This window comes from Thamnophis sirtalis, unplaced genomic scaffold, assembly GCF_051295495.1.
Source record: "Thamnophis sirtalis isolate CommonGarterSnake01/CBP01778 unplaced genomic scaffold, rThaSir2_p1.2 scaffold_6, whole genome shotgun sequence".
Classification (NCBI taxonomy): Eukaryota; Metazoa; Chordata; class Lepidosauria; order Squamata; family Natricidae; genus Thamnophis; species Thamnophis sirtalis.
In genome coordinates, this window is record NW_028261386.1 from 54,284,750 (window position 1) to 54,304,457 (window position 19,708).

Below are 19,708 nucleotides of genomic sequence, written 5' to 3' on the forward strand. Positions count from 1 at the left end.
TATAGCACCATGCATACAAATAAAATAAAAGTCTAAGAATGCTCTAATCAATACATACATACATCAATACATTTTTGCATATCTGTAAATATTTATTAAAATAATTTAAAATAAATCCCATTTTCAGTTTCATCATTTTACAATGTCTTGATCCAAAGTTGCTTTTCCTTGAAATGAGCAGACATTGTTAAAGTTCAGTTAGATCACGGGTGTCAAACTTGCATCATCACAGTGGCATCACATAACATATCGGGACTTTTTCCCCTTTCACTAAACTGGGAGAGGGCATGGCCAGTGCATGACGCATTCGGCCCTCAGGCCACAAGTTTGACAGCCCTGAGTTAGATGAATGTATACAATGTGTATATATAGCAGAAAAGATCTTTAATCATTAGGATCAATTGTTGGAGCTATATGGGCCAGAGATCTATCAGTAAGGCGGTAAACATATGTTTTTAAATCCTTTAGTATAATATAAAACAATAAGAAATAATTCCATCTGACACTGTTAGATGATAGGTTGTACCTCTGCAGAAGTTACGAGAGGTGGCTGACACTTGGAATTACCCTTGTGTTAGCATCCACCATAACACCATGATGGACATTATTATCCAACTCGGCTAGGGGACAGAAATGACAACTAAAAATTTAGATTAAAATACCTACTGTTTCATTCTTGGCTAATGAATGACACAATGATGCCATTATCTAAGTGATTTATCATTTAGCAATTTGCTTTTGTAGCATTCTTTGAAAGTCTAAAAAGCAAATCTAAAAGATCTGTTCTGCTCTCTGGGGTCAACACAACCTCCTAAAACCTAATTATAGTTTTGAGGTTAGGACTTACTTTGTTATTTGCCCTTTGTAATTAAAGTTCATAATTTCTTTTACGTGTTTTCTTGTTTTTTTAAAAAATATTTTTCTAATACACTATATTTCTTAAAAGGCAGATGAATAACTACATATAACTCATATAAAATAGTGAAGTAGAATAATAAAACTTCAGTAAAGGTGAGTTAATATCTGTGGTGTTATTTTCATTTTTTTTACTGAAGAATCTCCGTTTTCTTGATTTTTAAGTATCTGACCAACTTAAGGTATTAATAACATGTTTTAAAAACTTTTGTTCAAAAAGTCAAAAGCTTTCTTTTAAAAGCTTTGTTTTTTAAAAGATGTAAGTACATAACATTGAAGTCAAGTTTAAAAGCACAATAGAGACAAGACTGTTAATTCATAGAAGCTTTCATTTGCTATGATTAGCCTTTGAACAATTGTGGCAATTTTCTGCATAGAGGAACTATTTCAAAGACAAAGGAACTGGGAAGAAAGTCTTCCAGTTAACAGGACATTGTAAGAATTCAATTATGGGTAGGTATGGATAGTTAAGTGGACACAATTCAGTTGTTTCTTCCCTACTACCTCCCTCCATAACTCACCCACTCTCAGGAGTGTCTACAAGATATGATAAAAATAGATAAACATCATATTGCCACAACCGTGTAATCAAAACACCAGATTTATTTTTTTGTATGTTGCATATGCAATTAATATAAGAAACAGGAATAGTATAGCTTTTAATGGCCATGTTCACTTTTTAAAACACCAACTCCATGACTATCCCTGTATATGCTATGATGTTTCTGCTCACTTGCCCCGGGCACTTTGCATCTCTACCACCTTTTCTGAGGACTTCGCTTCTCCTGACTTTAAACCAAGGATGACTATTTCTCTTCTTAGTTCCAAATGATATTTTTCAGTTTTTTCCCTCTTGCCTCATTAATTAAAATGTACTTAAAATATGCCTAGTATTTATTTCAAATATTTGCCAGAAATCTGTGGTTGCTGGAATTCAGCATGTTATAAATATGATAACTAAATATATAAATGAATAAATAACTTAATTTATACAAGCATCTATCCTTTGAATAATTCAAGATGATATATACTGTATGTATGTATGTATATGTATACTCATACACACCATCTTGAATTTGATATATCCACAGACATATATATCCAGCTTTCATTTATTCTAATAACCTACAGTATAGGCTCTGTTACAGTACTAGATCACTGACTGAATTTGGATCTCTTGTAAACATCATCATTCAAATTTATCAAGCTTTATCAAGTACATAAGAAAAAAAAAAACCAGGTCCCTCCCAAAATTTCAAGACAAGGAGGAGCAGAGGAAAGAAATGCAGGGGGAAAGGCTTGATGTCGCAGTGATACGGATGGACAATCTTGGGGCTCTAAGACTGCCGCCGTATTCTGGCCACTGGGTAGTCCAGTCTGGACCTAAACTGTCCCGAAGAGACGGTCACAGGAAGGGGCACATCCTGTCGAGCCAGGAGACATCTGCAAAGTCTCTGGTGATCCAGGAAAAGCCCCTTTTGCTGGCGGCTAAGAGGCAGCCATAAGGTTGCTGAAACTGCAGACAGCTCCGTAATGCAAAGGGTAGGAGAGAAGCGTGTCGTTTTGATGTGAATTTTACATTTTTTTTCTATTTGAGAGAACACCCTAAGTGAAGAGAATTAAGTTAAAAAGAAGACTGATGAGAGAGTAAGTGGCGAACCTAATGCATAGTTAAAGTGAATGTTTCCTCTTTTTTCCCCTCCTTTTTACTGCCGGAAGCTTGACTGGACTTTCAATGTAGCTCATTTTTAAGCGGATCTGGCTTATTTCTTTCTTTTTTTTCTTTCCATTTGGACTCTTTGGATAATAAAGTCGTATTATTTAAGAACTTCCCCTTTTTCTAATTTTGTTTAAAGTATTACCGCATTTTTTTCCTTATTTGAATTTTTTTAAAGAATGGATAACACTAAAGAATTCTAGATTACTGACAATAGAAGGCCATGATTTATTGTTGGGATGGCATGCTTTTCTATGGTATAAGGGAACCAAAATGCAGGGGTATTTTAGAAGACAATATTTAAGAGAGGCGTTGCTATTAAATTGGCAATATTATTTAAAAATTCCAGTCTGGCTACCAACTAAGCTTTTCATATTCAATAATATATAAAAAGGAACAAACAGTTAGATATGGTGAAATATTGAATGCAGAGGGTGAACTTAGATCTATGCAAGAATTGGAACAGGAAGGAATAAAGATAAATTGGTTTCCATATGTGCAAATACAATCTAGATATGACAAAGATTGTAAAGGGGAAGGTTTTTATGATAAAATGAGTGAGTTAGACAAAATTTTGACAGGTAATGATGAAAAAGTAATCAAAAAACTATATGGACACTTACTAGAGGTTAAACTAGAGGAACAAGTCAAAAAACCTATGATAGCTTGGGGGGGAAATTTTGGGCATGGGATTGAATTAGAGAAGTGGCAGAAATTGTGGTCTCAAAATTATAAAATGACAATGTCAACAGCATATAAAGAAAATGTGTATAAGATGTTTTACAGGTGGCATCTACCCCCGACAAGAATAGCAAGAATGTTCAAGAACAAATCCGAAAAGTGTTGGAAATGTCATCAGACACCAGGTTCAATATTATCATATGTGGTGGACTTGCATAGAAGCTAAAAGATATTGGACTAAAATCCACACGTGGCTGGAGAAAATGTCACAAAAACACATAGACTTTAAACCAGATATTTTTTTATTGGGAATTATACCAGAAATATATAACAGAGATTTGAAATATCTGATTGTAAATGTTTTAACAGCAGCTAGAATTGTATTTGCAAAAAATTGGAAGAATGAGAAAATACCAATGCAGGAGGAAGTTATTCGAAAAATAATGGAATGTGCTGAAATGAGTAAATTGACATTTTAAATTAGAGAACAAGAAGATGAACAATTTTACAAGGTATGGGATTTGTTTTATCAATGGTTAGATAAAAAAATTATGGTAATGAAAAATGTTGGAAAACCTTACATATTTAAGAACGATAGAATGATATATGTGATATCACAAAGGTTTAGTATTGCTAAATAGACAACATGAGGCAATGGAAAGGTGTTGTATGTATGATTTTAATATCTAGAATATTTTGTTTAAAATGATGGAATAACAATTGGAGCTGAACAATTGATGTATAATGATGCTATATATATATGAATCCAATACCTAGAATATTTTGTTTAAAATGAAGGAAGAACAATTACAGTGGAACAATTTGATATACAACGATAATAATGTATTTATGTTTACCTAATGGACAATTTGTGATTTTCTATATAATTGTAAGTGGCGATAATGGAAAGGATGCACAAAAATTTGTGACCAAATGACACAAAACAGTTTAAGGTTGTATGTTTTTATGTTTTGTTTGTTTTTTGTTTGTTTTAAAAAAATAAAAAAATAAATTAAAAAAAGGAAAGAAATGCAAAATAGAGAGGTTTATGTAACCCCCCCCCCCAGCAGCTTTTGTTTCATGCACACATGTTTTGGGTGAGGAATTTAGCAAAGGTTAAGAAGAGAAATGATTGCATTTCTTTTTTTTAAAAAAAGATGAGAATAATTTCTTTATGGGAATTTGGAGTAGCAAGGTAGAAAAGATAGAGCTATTAAATAGAGAGAATGCTTCAGCAGTAAAAGTCACAGTGTGAAAAAATAAGAATGGGTTCAGGTTTAAAAATCAAAGAAAAGAATTTGTGACAGACATAAAAGGCGTTAAACAACCAGGACAACTTTAAGGAAAACGTATTTCGATTTGAATTGAGTGAATATCTTTAAGCAAAAGAAATATAGATAAACTGAGGAGATTGAGATTTAAAAAAATGTTTCTGATCAAACATGCTGAGACCTGCATGAAAAAGTACTTCAATCATTTATATAAGCTTCCATGCAGAATGCACATGAAAATGGGACTGTTGAACTTTACTAAATCATCTGCAAATTTTATTAATCCAATAGATTAAAAACACTGCTTCAGCAAATCTGTCCAAAACTGGAAATGCTATTTCCAAACCAATATTGACTCATAGGTATTTCTGCAGACAATAGATGAGTGACTCACATCTGTAAATTCCTGGAAGTTCCAATAGACCCTTTGCTTAGTCATCTATTAAGGGATGCTCAATTTGTAAGCTTTGCAAGCCGTGATAAAGTATTCTATCTGCATATCGGCTGAAAACAAAATCCAAATAACCCAAATCTAGAGTGTAAAAATAACCTCACATTATGTGAGTCACCTCACCAACAGGTTTACACAAGTCCTGTGCCGGACCGTGATATCTCATCAGAAAAGCTTATTTATTGCAATTCTAAGAACTAAAGGAAAAAGACAGGTTTTAAGGAATAGAATGCTTTTCTGGGAGTATTTTCTGCAAATCAATCATACTTAGCATTTCTCAACAGTTAATTTTAGGACCCATCTTTCTTCTATATTAAACCTTCCAATTGCTACAAAGGTTAAACAGATTATATATAAACAATAGTCTCTGCTATATGAACTGGAAAATGAATACTGTTTATCATAAAAATATGCAATCTACTATGGAAATAGTAGAGCCGAGGTGGCGCAGTGGTTAAATGTAGCACTGCAGGCTACTTCAGCTGACTGCAGTTCTGCAGTTCGGCTGTTCAAATCTCACCGGCTCAGGGTTGACTCAGCCTTCCATCCTTCCGAGATGGGTAAAATGAGGACCCGGATTGTTGTTGGGGGCAATATGCTGACTCTGTAAACCGCTTAGAGAGGGCTGAAAGCCCTATGAAGCGGTATATAAGTCTAACTGCTATTGCTATTGCTATGGAAATAGCAAAGACCAACAATATTGTAGGAATTTATTAAAATTTCATGTTAATTTCATTTCTGATAAAAATAATTCTTAAAACACTACTAGAAAACGTTAAAAGCATTTTCAATTATGCAGTTATCAGGAAGGGAAAGGAAGGAAAGGGGAAATAGAATAACTATTTCACACAGAGAGGAAGACATCTGTTCTAACAAATTCAGTATCCATTATCTGAAATGTCCAGCTCATTTTCAAGCAGTAATACCAGTCAATGAAATACTAATTACAAGAGAAACCATTCCAAAGATAAGAATTTTAGTCTATCCTTCCTTTATTAGTCTAGGATCTTCAGTGGCAAGAAAACCTACTCTTGTCTTCTTGTTAGACTAGCAAACTAAGTCAAAATATTTCTCCTTTTTCTTTTTTTATCCTCACCCTACAAGGCATGTCAATAATTTGACTAATAACTTATCAACAAGAATCCCCCCCCTTTCCTGTGCAAATTATAATTCACAAATTTAATCTTGAGGGTTTCACTCATGGAACTGACAATGCTGTAACCACAATCATCTAGCACAGCTATTTCAAGTTGCAAAAGAACTACTAAACCATAGACAAAGACGGCTGTGGAAAACAAAGTAAACTGCCTGCCATGAAAATGTTTCTAGACTATTGTGTAGATAAAATAGTTTCCTTCAGCTCTGTCTGGGACTTCATTATAGTAGTTTTGGAAATATAGGATAAAATATTTATATAGTTGGCTTGACCATCCTGGCTAACTGAAAAAGTCAAGACAAATCAAGAGAATGCTAACCAGGAAAGAGTCATGCTAGATGGAAACATTTAGGTAAGAATTACTCAGTTTATCCTACCATGATTCTTGATAAATTTTCAATCTGCCTTCCTTGAACTAGATAGGGAAGTATGAGGAAGAAAGAGCTTTGTGGATTTAAGTGGATAAGGATAAATCTTTTCATTCAACTTTAGTCCTAAATTATAACAGATAAAGTGTCATTAACCTGACAAACGAAACACAATCAACTCATATGAAATCAAACATAGCTATAGTGACATATATTTTAAACTAAATTGATTTATTCTGGAATGTTTAACATGGAGTTACTGTTGAATCTTTGGAAACTACTAAAAGTTCAACTGTAGTAGCAGGAATACATTAAAACTTATTAAAACAAAATGAGTTATCTTGGTAACCAAATGCAAATTGTTTCATACTCTCTTTTTCTAATATGGTTTATTTTTTACTTCAGAATCTAGCCTACTAGATCTGGCATTTTTTGATGGCCTTCTATCCAACTATTAACCAGGCCCAACTTTGCCAAGTTAATTTTGGGTATATGACTTTTGCTGATATTGCACATTAACTCTGAAGACTTGTAACAAAAGTGTTACCCAGATTCAAATGAACTAATCTCTAAGCAATATTTATATGCATATTATATTCTGAGGAATGGCCATTATTTTTCTTTTGTATATATGATTTTATATATAAACTCCAAAAGCAGATGAATCATGATTTACAATAAATACACTAAAATAAAATAAATTCACAATATTTTGTTCAACTCATAGATCTAATATATTTCAAAAAGAACTGAAAACATTCTTCTAGTATTTACGCTGTACGTCCAAAATTATTTTCTTCTACTTTTATAAATAGTGATTAGTACTTAAGATCCTACATATAGTATTACCTTGAAACAGAGTTCATAGAGGTTTGAAAAAAAACACTAATATTCATTTGGTATAGAAGGCTTTCATTCCAACATTATGGCATTATTGTCTTTGCTACCATTAGATATACTCAAAACATATTTTCACAGTTGTCATTCAAATTTGAAACAACAAAAAGGAGAAGAAATGTGCTTGTTATTACTGCAATTTTCTTCTACAGCAGGGCTACATATTTCAAAGTATGACTATTACATATAGAGGCAATTACAATTCTGTAAGATCTGCTTATAATATTTTTTCTTATATTTTAATTTTTTTATGGCTGCATACCTAATAATAATTTGAGAGTAAGCCCTGTTGCAATAAGTAATACAACAAAGAACAACCTGACCAGTTGCTGAGGTGAGAAACAAAGGGAGACATATTTATGGGCTTCTAGAGACAAGAGAACTTTTTTAAAATCCAGGAGTATTTTCTGGGTAAATAAAAGAAAAGCAGAATTCATTTAGTCCTAATTATAGCTATACAGAAAAGGAATACGTAAGTCATGAGGAACCTGTGGCTATTCTAGATAAAAGCAAGCTATATAGGCTATCTTGGCTTATGTATTTTGCTTCTCACATTTGAAATGTTTACCAGCAAAACTGAGACATAATCCCTTTTTATCAATGTTGCCTTACAACTGTTGTGCGTGCATGTATGTACCTTTAAGTCAGTCTTGACTCATGGTGATTGTCTGGGCTAGGATCTGCAGTTTTTTTGGCAAGATTTCAAAAGTGGTTTGCCATTGCCTCTTCCCTAAGAGTAAGAGTGTGAGAGAGAGGGAGAGGGGGAGGGAGGGAGGGAGAGAGAGAGAGAGAAAGAGAGAGGAGAGAGAGACTGGCCTAAATTGACTTTGTACCTAAGGTAAGTTTTTCTCCTAGTTTCTATCCTGCCTCTTACCCCAAACACCCTCCCCACATGCATCACTTTATTTGTAAATTAATTTTATTTACTATTTGTCTGACTGATCACCCTACCAACAGTTGGCCTTACTATTTATCTTTATCCTTTGGTTCACAAATTCTAAACTACCTCTTTTCTATAAAAACTAGCTGGTGAAGGCAGGAAGGACAGAAATGTTATATAAACAGGGAAGAGATGTCTCTAATTTCCTCTCCTATTCCGGTTTCCCAGCCTTTTTACTCCACAGGTCACATATTGCTGACTCTTGCCAGTTCCACCCTTCACAACAAATGCTGAGGAACACCGAGAACTGTTCTCTAGGATGAACTTCAGGTCAGATTCCCCATCTCTGGATTAAGTTAAAAATTTGATTTCCTTTCAGCTGAAAGAAGTCAAAAGGACATACACATTTAATGTAAGGTTAATGGGAAATCTTTCCCATTATAATAAATAGTACCTATTTCATAGAATTTTGAGGCTGATGGGAGCACTGTAACATTTTTCTATGTTTATGAAAATCACATTGTGAAAGAAAACTGCTACTGAAACATATAAAAGCTGGAGATATATGTATTAATGCTTCACATCAGGAGACAGAACCTTCATAAAATAATTAACTATTTAAGATGCTAATTACATAACTAGTTCTCCACACTTCTCCCTCACTCTTTTGGAGTGTGGTTTTTTACAAGTGATAAAAGTTGCTCCAGCTCTTGTGTATCATTTACTTTAGTTGCTTTCTATGAAAAACCTTAAGACAAATTGGACTGATATGCTGTACTTGGACAGATTGAACAAGAAATACAGGTAGTACTCGATTTATGACCACAACATTAAGCCCAACATTTCTGTTGCTGTTTGAGACATTTGTTAAGTGAATTCTGTTCCATTTTAGGATGGTTTTTTTGCCCCTTAAGTGTTAGGTGAATCACTGCATGGTTGTTAAGTGAATCTGGCTTCCTCATTCCTTTGTTCCAAAAGTGATCACATGACCCCGGGACATTGCAACCATCATAAATATGAGTCAGTTGCCAACCATCTGGATTTTGATCACATGACCATGGGGATGCTGCAAGTGTTTTAAGTGTGAAAATCTGTCACTTTTTTCAGACCCTCTGGAATCACATCTTCTTTGCCATCTCCAGAGCCTTCCCCACTGGCAGCCCATCTGTACCAGCTAACTGTGCAAACCTCCCCACCATACCCCACCTGGCAGCAGCCACTTACCTGCCTGCTGTCCTGCTTGCAAGGAGCCTGGAACTTGCAATTTCCTGCCTGCTTCCCCAGTAACTTTGGTTATTGGAAGCTGGCAGGAAAATGTGAGAAGGCGCCTCTTAACAATGGCAATGGGGTCTGCAGGAATGATGCAGTCACAGGATGTTGCACTTTATGACTGCATTACTTAGTGATGGGAATTCTGGTCCCAATTACTGTCATTAACCGAGAACTACCTGTATAGCCTGTAGAAGTATAAAACTATTAGATTTTAAGTAAAATTTTATATGTGGGGCAGTGGATGAGGTTGGGGCCCAGTAAAATGGTATGTTGATATGGTAGAGAGAGTTACTCCAAGCAGTGTGAATTTATATTGTGATTGTGTGGTCTTTTCTGCTCTTGTTATTATCTTGTGATATCCATTATTGAAAACTATAATTAGTTATACATATATTTTAGACATGCATTAAAAGCTGTTTTTAGTGCTCCTTTTATTAAGCGATTTCATGGCATATTGAGGCTTTTAACATAATTTAAAACATAACATAAATCTATATCCCTAGCTATTTTGGACCTATTAGAAAATGTGCCAAAGGAACCCATTAAATAAAATAATCATATAATGCTCATTATATAATAGAAAATATATTAAATTTGGAACTGCAGAAATGAATTTGGATCATGAGCTCAAAGAACATTCCCATAGAAAAATGCAAACATACGTGCTTACAAACTTTGGAAGGCCTAAAAAGTGAGTTAACATACAGTTGTTAACTCTTGTGAATAGCCAGTTTGACATCATTGAAGACAAATGAACCAATTCTACTGAATTCTATTCATTAGAGATACAGGCATGCCTGTTGTCTAAAAATATGTAAGAGTGTTGCCTCTTCCTACAGAGAAGGATCAGCTTACAAAGTTTTGTCCCTAAACTCAACCATGTTGCTGTTTCTGCGCACTTCCTATACTCTTTATATAATTTTGGGCACAGAGTTACAGACAACTAGTAGAAACTGTCACAACGTGGTGATTGCAGCCTACTGTGGTGTCTGCTGCTGTTCTCTTCCTTACGGCTTCTTCCTTTTTTGACCCCAAAAACGAAAAAGTGACTGCAGCTAATATAATGACACATAAGCAAATGCAGTAAGACCAAGCAAGAAATAAGAAAATATTGCTATCAAATGTAGCTATAGTAGTAATGCCTTCACCATCTCGAAACAGCGTATAATAACCAGTAATCATTATATATCTAGCATCTTTTGCTAGAAATCTTGCAATTTTGCTACACATCATATGGTTATTTACTTTTAATGACTTTTATTTCATCATCTTTGAAGTTTCAAGGCCTCTTCCCTAGTTCCCCTTTCTTTCTACTGTACTAGTTTCTATGGCAACCTTTCTTAACCATGATTATATTGGCATCCGTGTATGTTTCACTACAGAGACTAATTGTGCCATGATGAACCCGTAAAAAAAAACCCTGCATTAAACTTCTAAAGGATGAGCATAATCAGTTATGAAATTTGCATTTGTGAAGACTTCAATAGAATACAGTCTACAGAGACGTGAGAAACGAAATGCATAGGTACAGTATAGGTGGTACCTTGCTCAATAGTAGCAACTGTGAGAGGGATCTTGGAGACCTAGTGGACAACCATTTAAATATGAGCCAGCAGTGTGCAGCAGTTGTCAAAAAAGCCAACACAGTTCTAGGCTGCATAAATAGAGGGATAGAATCAAGATCACGTGAAGTGTTAATACCACTTTATAATGCCTTGGTAAGGCCACACTTGGAATACTGCATTCAGTTTTGGTCGCCACGATGTAGAAAAGATGTGGAGACTCTAGAAAGAGTGCAGAGAAGAGCAATAAAGATGATTAGGGGACTGGAGACTAAAACATATGAAGAACAGTTGCAGGAAATGGGTATGTCTAGTTTAAGAAAAAGAAGGACTAGGGGAGACATGATAGCAGCGTTCCAATATCTCAGGGGTTGCCACAAAGAAGAGGGGTCAAACTATTCTCCAAGGCACCTGAGGGTAGAACAAGAAGCAATGGGTGGAAACTAATCAAGGAGAGAAGCAACTTAGAACTGAGGAGAAATTTCCTGTCAGTTAGAAGAATTAATCAATGGAACAGCTTGCCTCCAGAAGTTGTGAATGCCCCAACACCGGAAGTCTTTAAGAAGATGTTGGATAGCCATCTGTCTGAAACGATATAGGGTTTTCTGCCTAGGCAGGGGGGTTGACTAGAAGACCTCCAAGGTCCCTTCCAACTCCACTATTGTATTGTAAATGGGTGTTGGTATGCTACAAATATGTGAAGGAGTCACTCAGCGGAAGCTACAATTGAACAAAAAATAGGTTTTAGGATTCCTTCCACTAAGAACAGCTGTGGAAAACTAACTGCTAAGAAGGAAATAACTTTAAATTTACTCCAGAAGTTATTTGTTTGTATACCATGTTCCCCCGAAAATAATATTTTCTTTTGGGCTTGAAAATATGCACTCGGGCTTATTTTCATGGAGGTCTTATTTTTTTTAAGTGGAGGATAGATAGATAGATAGATAGATAGATAGATAGATAGATAGATAGATAGATAGATAGATACACACACACAGACATACAGACAGACAGTTTATGTATTTGTGTGACTACATGCAGATTTTAGTATGCTGCTTTCTCTGTGCTTAAATTTATAACAAGATGGGTTGATTTTTTTTTTGTAATGAACCTATTAAATAGGTATGTATCTATTTGTAATGTATCTATTGGGGTTGTACACATTGTTCAGAATGTGTAGCGAAGATCAGTCAGAAAATCACACCAAACCAAACTGAAATAGAGCAAAAAAAAAAAAAGTTTTGGAACATTACCCTCTACATCAGTGGTCTCCAACCTTGGGAACTTTAAGACTTGTGGACTTCAACAGTGGTTGGAGACCACTGCTCTACATGACTAAAACAGTCCAAAACACTCTCAGAAGGATGGATTGGAATGACTATTTTATTTATAGGACAACACAAATGGGTTTGGCTCTTCAAAGAAGCCGGGATTTGTGGACGAATGTTTATGAAAATCAGCTTTATACTGAAAGTTATATACTCATATATTGTACCATTGTTCTGCATATGAACCAGATGACTAGCTCTTACAGATTCTGCTGAAATCAAGATATTCATCAAATAATAAAGACATTCATCAAATAATAAAAAAACACAAGTGAACCAAGCATAATTTGTTAAATATTTTCCCATGAAAGTGAATGTTTGCATTAGCATTCAGAAATTTATAAGAAATTCTTGACTCAGTGACATTAATACAATTGTTTTCTCAACTAGAACATTACTTTGAAAATTATTGTTAGGTTAATAATTTACACACAGTTCACTTCAACTACAGAATGGATAAAACAGTATGATATTATATGAAATTTCCACATTCCATTACCACATTCATTATAAAAACCATGTATGACTTATGTTAATTCCATAATTAAATTTAAATCAGATTAACAGCTAGAAGAGGAAATGTAAGAAACATGTCCTGATAGAATAAACCCTTTTTGAAGAATGTTTTTATTACTAGAGCCCATAATAAAACTATGCTACAACTGTCAGCCATAATTGACTAAATTTTATTTTTCTCCATCATACAAAACATTCAAGCTATCCAGAGAACTGCAATGAGTCTTTTAACTTTTAGGGTACCATAAGCAGGGAATTACACCAAACTATTAACAAATACGGACTGAATGCTAATGAACTTCAAGAACAGCCAAATTCTTTTGTATGATTGGCTCAAGCCATATGCCCTAGAACAACATTCTTTCGAAGAGACTAGCTGGTATTCAGAGATCACTATCAATTAACAGAAACTGGTCACGTAGGGTGATTCCAACTGTCCTCCATCCTTTGAAAAATCTGTGGTGCTCAGCAGCAGTGATCGGCAATGGTGACAATCCTCATCGCCTAGAACAGCTGACTGGCAGTATTCCAGGATCCAACCGCCAATCAACTACTTGGTAGCGAAAACTCCATTTTTCCCTGCCAGCGGCAGGAGCTCAGCTCAGTTGATCAATAGTGGGCGCAACAGAATGGAGCCCTGTCAAGCAACATGCTGGGGCTGCAATAATGTGCTGAAGCTGTTTGCTGTTTACTGCAATGACGCTAGCCACATGAATACCGGATGGATGCTGGGAGGCATAGGCAAATTGCTCCCTCCCCTTTGTTTTCCTCCTCTAAAGCTAATGTGCATCTTATGGTCCGGTGCATCTTATAGTGCGAAAAAGATGATATATGTTTCAGTGGTTTTATTTGCATTATTTTTCATAACTCAATATAGTTTCCCTTGGGTTATTCAACAAAGCTAGTAATGCATCAGCTAGTTGGAGTAAATTAATTAGTGGCGACAATTCAATTGTAATAATTTATCTCAATAAATTATTAACTTTAGAATTAATTAAATAGAAAGACAAAATATTATTTAGATTTTAAAAACATGGATAATTAAATACTGATTGTTTACTTTCCTGGAGCACAGTAATTTCAAGTTTAATGAGAAACTATTTGAATGTTTTCAAAATTCAAAATTCTTTATGCAGAAATAAACTACTATGTATAGAATATTTTTTTCTGCATTGCTATATAAATAAAAGAAAATCCCAGCTAAGAAACCTGGAAGATGAGGACAGATTCAGTCAATCTCTTGAAGATATACTAACTAAAGAGTTGGCTGACTATAAACTGCGCTAACAAGTCTCAAGTGTGCTTCCTTTCTCCTAATTCATTTTTATTAGAAAGGACAACTCATGACGTTTTCGGTCCTAATATTCCAAATTCAAGAAGTGAAGTTTTAAAAGAAGTTTATACACTATGGTATATGGTAAGGAAAATCTTCTAATCGTCTGCTTTCTGAAGCAACAAAGACAAAAAGTAGATGAGCTAGATCAGGGATGGGCACTTAGTTTTTGCAGGGACTCACATGAGAAACTGGGACTGTTGTGGAGTCCCTCCTTCCCGCCACAGACTGGAGAAGCAAAAGGGCTGGAGGTGACCCAGGGGCCATAAAATATGCAGGTCTGAACTAGAATAAGAGTTATTACTGCTCATAAATTCAAATAATAAATTGTTGCATTTGAATAATTTGTATAGTGGGAATTAGGATTATAAACTATGTAGAAGAATTTTGACAGTAATAAAGAAGAACAGTAATCCTCTGTTACAAAATTATCTTGTAAAACATAGTTTGCTGAAAGCGTATTCTCAATAAGCTTCAATACTGGTACTGGAAACAATTAACATATAAAACACTGCCAATGAATATGGTGATCTCCAAGACTATAAGGATTCAAGTCTCAGTGGAAAACCTCATCTATCACAGAATCATTTGCTACCTGATACTGTATTTCAGGACTATTTAGCTCAGAGGTGGTATTCAGCCAGTTCTGACAGGTTCTAGAGAACTGGTAGCGAAAAATTTGAGTAGTTTGGAGAACTGGCAAATAGACTAGCCCCGCTCCCACTGCCTCCCAGCTTATCTTCTTTTGTTGCCCTGAACAGGAGAATGGAGCTGGAAAGTAGGTTAGTGGAGTGGGAAGGGAATGGGGATTTTGCAGTAACTTTCCTTTGCCACACCCACAAAGCCACACCAGACCCACAAAGCCAGACCCAGAGAACCGATAGTAAAATATTTTGAATCCCACCACTGATTTAGCTGCACTATTGCAGGCACTTTAATTTACAGATCTACTAAGGTTTGAAACCTTTCTGTAAGAATTTACTTATGAACAGGAAATGAAACTATTCAAAATTATTCCAAACTACAGTACCATGACAGTTATTGACTAATAGGATTTATGTGGTATACTATTGACAAAGAACTCAAAGCGACTCACAACTTTGAAAAATAAATAATTAGGATAAACAAGTGTCTCACATTGATAAGAAACCTGGGAGAAAATAAACAATGCAGGCCAGTTAGGAGACACCTTCTTCTAATGATGGTCTTCCACTGATGCAGATGAGAAGGCAGAAAGGATTTGAAGACCAGAGGCAGAGCAATTGTTACAGGAGAGTATAGCTATTTGCATACATTTATTTATTTAATGCAATTAAGATTATAAAATAACTCTGGGTGGTGTGTGTGGGTGTGTGTCTGTATGTATTAAAACAAGTATTTTTTTAAAAAATCATAAGCATCCAGAAGACAAACTCTCTATAACAATAACAATTTGTACAGTGTCTCAACCACCAAGTTACTCAAGGCTCTGAAGAGCAGCTAAGATTGCAATGACTTTTTGAACAGCCTCAGGGTATGAGCTATAAAGATCTTGGAGGGGATAGTCCAGAGTTGCAACTCAGAAGGCTAATTTTCTATGTTCCATTAGATGGTACTGAATGAAAAAGGTGTTGGATTTCTCACGCATAACAACTTCTCAGAGATAATGTCTAAACATCAGGGTATATATATAAGTTCAGTATACAAAGATCTAGATCTAAATCTAGAGTATATACTGTATATATTTATAGCCACATCCATTTATCTACGTATATCTAACTATCTCCTACATATTCCTAGTATGTCTTAGTAACATATCTCTTGACATATGCACATCAGGCATACTCCAATATGTTTTCCTGTCTGTGATTTTTAAGCATCTTGTATCCTACATAATTTAAAAAGAACAAATGATCTAACAAATTGTATGACCTTTTTGAGATTTCAGGTGACATTACACAAATATGAAGAATGCAGAAAACACACGGCATATTTTTTTGGGGGGGGAGATGCAAATGTTGCTGTATTTGGTACTTCTGTGTTAATTTTTGTTTAAATTTTGAAGCAGTTACAGGTAGATATTTCTACCCAAAGGAAAATAACTACTCACTGTGAACAAGGAAGCAAAAATCTTTCCACATCAGCAGCAAAGTGAGTTTTGTGAAACCCTCAGCATCGTACTCTACCACTCCACTGTTAAAAAAATTATTAATAAAAAATATAATTAGAACCACAAAGCAAAATTAGGCAGAAGGCTTATCCCTTTCTATTGGCATGCATAAATCCATATTAGGCAGAAGGCACTGTTTCCCTCTCAAGTCAGGCACAAACAATATTGACTAATTATTCTGTTGTGGCCACTATCATCTTCTGTGTGCAGCTACTATTACCTTCTTGTTTTCCTAGTTCTTATTTAGACACCATTATACTCAATGAACTCTCCTTCTGGCAGTTTCAATTTTAAACAGCAAATGTGATTAGAATTTACTACAGTACTTATATTTTGCCTTCTATTAGTAAGTATCAAAAAAAGTTGAAATAAAGGTGCACACATGCACACACTTTTAAAGGCAGAATTAAAAATGTTGCAACTACATGTTACAACTAGAATAATTAGAAATAACAGCAGAATTAAAATGGCAAAAATAGGTAAAATTCTTGGAGGTTCTGGAAGAAATGGATTATCTAGATCTTTTTCAATGCGGGTTCAGGCTTCTGCATAGCACTGACCCATATCTATCACACTTGTAGGTGACCTCTGGCAGGAATTGGATAGGGAAATGTTGGTGAAAATTACCATATTTTTCAGAGTATAAGACGCACCCTTTTCCCTCAAAAAAGAGGCTGAAAATCTGGGTGTCTCTTATACACTGAATACAGCATTTTTTGCCTCCTGAAGCCCTGCCCCTTCACCAAAATGGCTGTGCATACCTTATGGAGGCTTTCAGAGAGCTCCTGGGGGATGGGGACGGCAGAAATGAGCAAAAAACTCTATAAGCCTCCATAAGACTATGCATGCAATCTGTTTGACAAAAAACGGGCCCATTTTTATGAAAAACTGGCAGTTTTTTGCTCGTTTTTGTCCCCCCCCGGACCACTCTGCAAGCTCCCCCCCAGGCTATTCATGTCTTTTTTTGGGGGGGAGGAACGGGCCCATTTTTGGGAGGTTGGCAGAGTGCAAAAACTTTTCTTTTCCTTTTGGAAAGCTCTTTAACTGATTGATGAGAATTACACTGACCAAGCCCTGTGCCAGCAGAAACAAAGTCTTAGGTGCTACAGATTGTCAGTGATTTCCTCTGCAGCACGTGGATAAATACACCTGGAAACATCTACCTACCTAACTACTCTCTCTCTCCCCCTATCTACCTACTGTATTTCTTTCTCTCTCTCTCTCTCTCTCTCTCTCTCTCTCTCTCTCTCTCTCTCTCTCTCACTATCCCTCTACCTACCTATCTACTTACTGTCTCTCTCCCTATCTACTGCATTTCTCTCTCTCCCCCCCTCTATCTACCTACCTACCTACCTACTCTCTCTCTCTCCCTATCTACTGTATTTCTCTCTCTCTATCCCTCTCCCTACTTACCTACCTATACACACTCTCCCCTTACCTACCTACTGTATTTCTCTCGCTCGCTCGCTCTATCCCTTTATCTACATATCTACCTAACTACTATCTCTCTCCCCCTATCTACTGTATTTCTCTCTCTTTCTATCCCTCTACCTACCTACCTACCTACCTACCTACCTACCTACCTACCTACCTACCTACCTACCTACCTACCTACCTAACCTATACACACTCCCCCCACCTACCTACTGTATCTCTCTCTCTCTCTATCTCCCTTTATCTACGTACCTACCTACCTACTCTCTCTCCCTCCCAACCTACTGTATTTCTCTCTCTTTCTCTCCCTCTCTAATCCTTTATCTACTTACCTACTTTTTTAAAAAATTGCTTCTTCAAAACCATCTTATACTCCGGTGCATCTTATACTCCGAAAAATAAGGTAATTAGCTAGTTAGGTGCTAGCTAACTAAATGGGCAAAAATTTGTTATTTTGATCCATATTCTCAGCTTGCTGATCCTATCCATCCATGTTATTCATTATCTTCTATCTTTATTTTTCTATTTCACTCAACATAGCTTTTCTAATGCATCCACACATTTAATATGTCCAAAGTAAGTGAGTTTCTGCTTGCTGATTATTGCCTCAAGGGAGTTGTCAGTTTTTATTTCATCTAAGAGCCTCACCAATTCTGCCAGCAGTCCATGGTTCTCTTAGAAACCAGCTGTACTTTAACACTGGAAAATCATTGTTTTAACTATTCTGATCTTTGTTTCCATAGAAATAGTCTTTTCCTTCATGATTTTGTTTATGATTAATCTTTCTTCTCCAACAGTGTCCATCTTCCATCTATTCTTGAATCCAAATGTCAAAATTACCTAAAATTACCTTTCCACCTAAAATTTCACTAATTATACTGTTGAGTCTTCCTTTGTCTTCTTAATATATAGCATTAATCTAGAATTTTGACTATCTCTACTATCAATTAACAAAGGGTGCCATCTGTATTCATCTTTTTGTTGTTAATAACTTCCCCTTCTTTTGCCTCTTTTCTCACCAACTCTTCAGAGATGATCTTGAAGGATAGAGTGAGAAAGAAGAAATGCTAAAAATCTTTCCTTCTATAGTATGGCATAATTTATGTATTACTGTATAATAAATACAAATGTAATATAACTACAGTAATATAAGCAAGGGCTACCAAGTTTAAATATGCATATTTAGGAAAACTTCAAGTGGCAAAAATATTTTTAGTAAATATGAGTAAGAATAGACAGAAAGCTAGGCCTTATGGTAAAATTCCATTTTAAAGTGAAACATATATACTGTACGTACGTTCCAAAATGACTAAGAAATGCTGCAATATATTCCCTTCTCTTATGGTAACCCTGGATAACATATTGAACCTATAAAATAAAAGAAGAAATGAGTGCAATTATGCTAAAACTAAACTACAAGAGTATTAATTTGGGAGAGTTTTTGCTTGACTAATAATATAACTTATACATTATGTATAGTGAAATTGACAGTATAAGTCTGGAAAAATATTTTTACATGCATCAGCAGCAAGAGGTTGGTGTATTAAACATATATAATAATTACACATATTTTACATTTTAAGGATTAACAAGACATTGATTAAACCTTATAATAATATTAGATTGTGCTATTTTACATAATGGCAATATATTATCCATCTGGAATTTCATACAATATTTCATAAATATTTTAAAGCCTATGGTTTCTAAGCATTTTGTTTCATATCAAAAAGCAATTTTGTACATTTCACACCTCTGAAATTTCCTGGGCCAACGTT

At 35.2% G+C, this 19,708-nt stretch overlaps 1 protein-coding gene across 6 annotated transcripts in view; it reads right to left on the reverse strand.

Moving 5' to 3' along the window:
* The window catches only part of BABAM2 (BRISC and BRCA1 A complex member 2), a 134,978-nt gene that overhangs the window by 31,274 nt on the left and 83,996 nt on the right, over positions 1-19,708 (reverse strand). For all 6 annotated transcript variants that reach the window (XM_087717893.1, XM_014060305.2, XM_014060307.2 and 3 more), the window contains 2 exons: positions 19,228-19,298; positions 16,437-16,519 (listed from right to left, as the gene is read on the reverse strand). In XM_087717893.1, the coding sequence (XP_087574019.1) occupies positions 16,437-16,519; positions 19,228-19,298 (154 nt within the window). The remainder of the gene's footprint in view (positions 1-16,436; positions 16,520-19,227; positions 19,299-19,708) is intronic.